The 950-nt window shown below is 40.5% G+C and overlaps 1 protein-coding gene across 1 annotated transcript in view; it reads left to right on the top strand.

The window, feature by feature from the left end:
* The first annotated feature begins 6 nt into the window (after nucleotides 1-6).
* The window catches only part of Rrp45 (exosome complex component Rrp45), a 2,264-nt gene continuing 1,320 nt past the window's right edge, over nucleotides 7-950 (top strand). Inside the window, exons 1-5 of the mRNA XM_026811088.1 lie at nucleotides 7-98; nucleotides 155-249; nucleotides 312-537; nucleotides 594-811; nucleotides 872-946. Coding sequence (XP_026666889.1) covers nucleotides 33-98; nucleotides 155-249; nucleotides 312-537; nucleotides 594-811; nucleotides 872-946 — 680 coding nt within the window. The 5' untranslated portion in view covers nucleotides 7-32. The remainder of the gene's footprint in view (nucleotides 99-154; nucleotides 250-311; nucleotides 538-593; nucleotides 812-871; nucleotides 947-950) is intronic.

Here is a 950-nt window from a genome sequence, read left to right as displayed (position 1 = left end):
GCACGTGGTTGACGTGTAAATTATTCGAAATCATGAAGGAAGTCCTGTTATCGAATTGCGAAAGGAATTTCGTGAACAAGGCAGTGGAACAGGGAATAGTACGTTCTTATTAATACAATTAATACATTCGATTCACAGCTGTATTAATTTTTAGCGATTAGACGGTCGAAATTTGCTGGAAGCAAGGCCTGTAAACATTTACTTCGGTTCTAACTGGGGCAGCTGCGTGGTTCTACTCGGTCAGACTAGGTACGATTCGTTGAACGTTATTCATTAAATTAAACCTTTTACCAAATAAACTTTCGTCACAGAGTCGTGGCGCAAGTAACATGCGACATTCAACAACCAAAAACCTCTCGTCCAAACGAAGGAATGGTGCGAATAAACGTCGAACTGAATCCCCTAGCCGCGCAGCACTTCGACAGTGGGAAACAACAACCTGAGTTCTCTGTACTAATTAGTAGACAACTTGAAAAATGCTTCCAAGATTCCAAATGTATAGATTTAGAATCTTTGTGTATCATAGCTGACAAAAAGGTAAGCAGCAATTGCTTCGATTATCCCAAAATTGACTGATAATGATTGATACGCAGGTGTGGAATTTAAGAGTGGACATTAATATCATTAATCACGATGGGAATTTGATCGACTGTGCGTCGATCGCGACCCTGGCTGCCCTCTCGCATTTCCACAGGCCTGACGTGACTTCAAACGGCGAAGATATTATAATTCATCCATTTTCAGAGAAGGATCCTTTGCCTCTGACGTTGTACCATTACCCAGTCTGCGTTTCTTTCATAACGTTTGAAAGGTAATCGAGTATATTTAAGATAGAAGGGGAAACGTTAATTTGATAAAAATATATTTCTAGTGGGAACACGATTATGGACCCGACGTATTTAGAGGAGAGAGTCGGAGTAGCTCAGCTGACTCTTGGAATAAATTCGTAT

Source organism: Ceratina calcarata, unplaced genomic scaffold (genome assembly GCF_001652005.2).
Source record: "Ceratina calcarata isolate Rehan_Ccalc_2016 unplaced genomic scaffold, ASM165200v1 scaffold1860, whole genome shotgun sequence".
NCBI classification, from domain to species: domain Eukaryota; kingdom Metazoa; phylum Arthropoda; class Insecta; order Hymenoptera; family Apidae; genus Ceratina; species Ceratina calcarata.
This window is presented reverse-complemented; position numbering and strand designations above follow the sequence as displayed.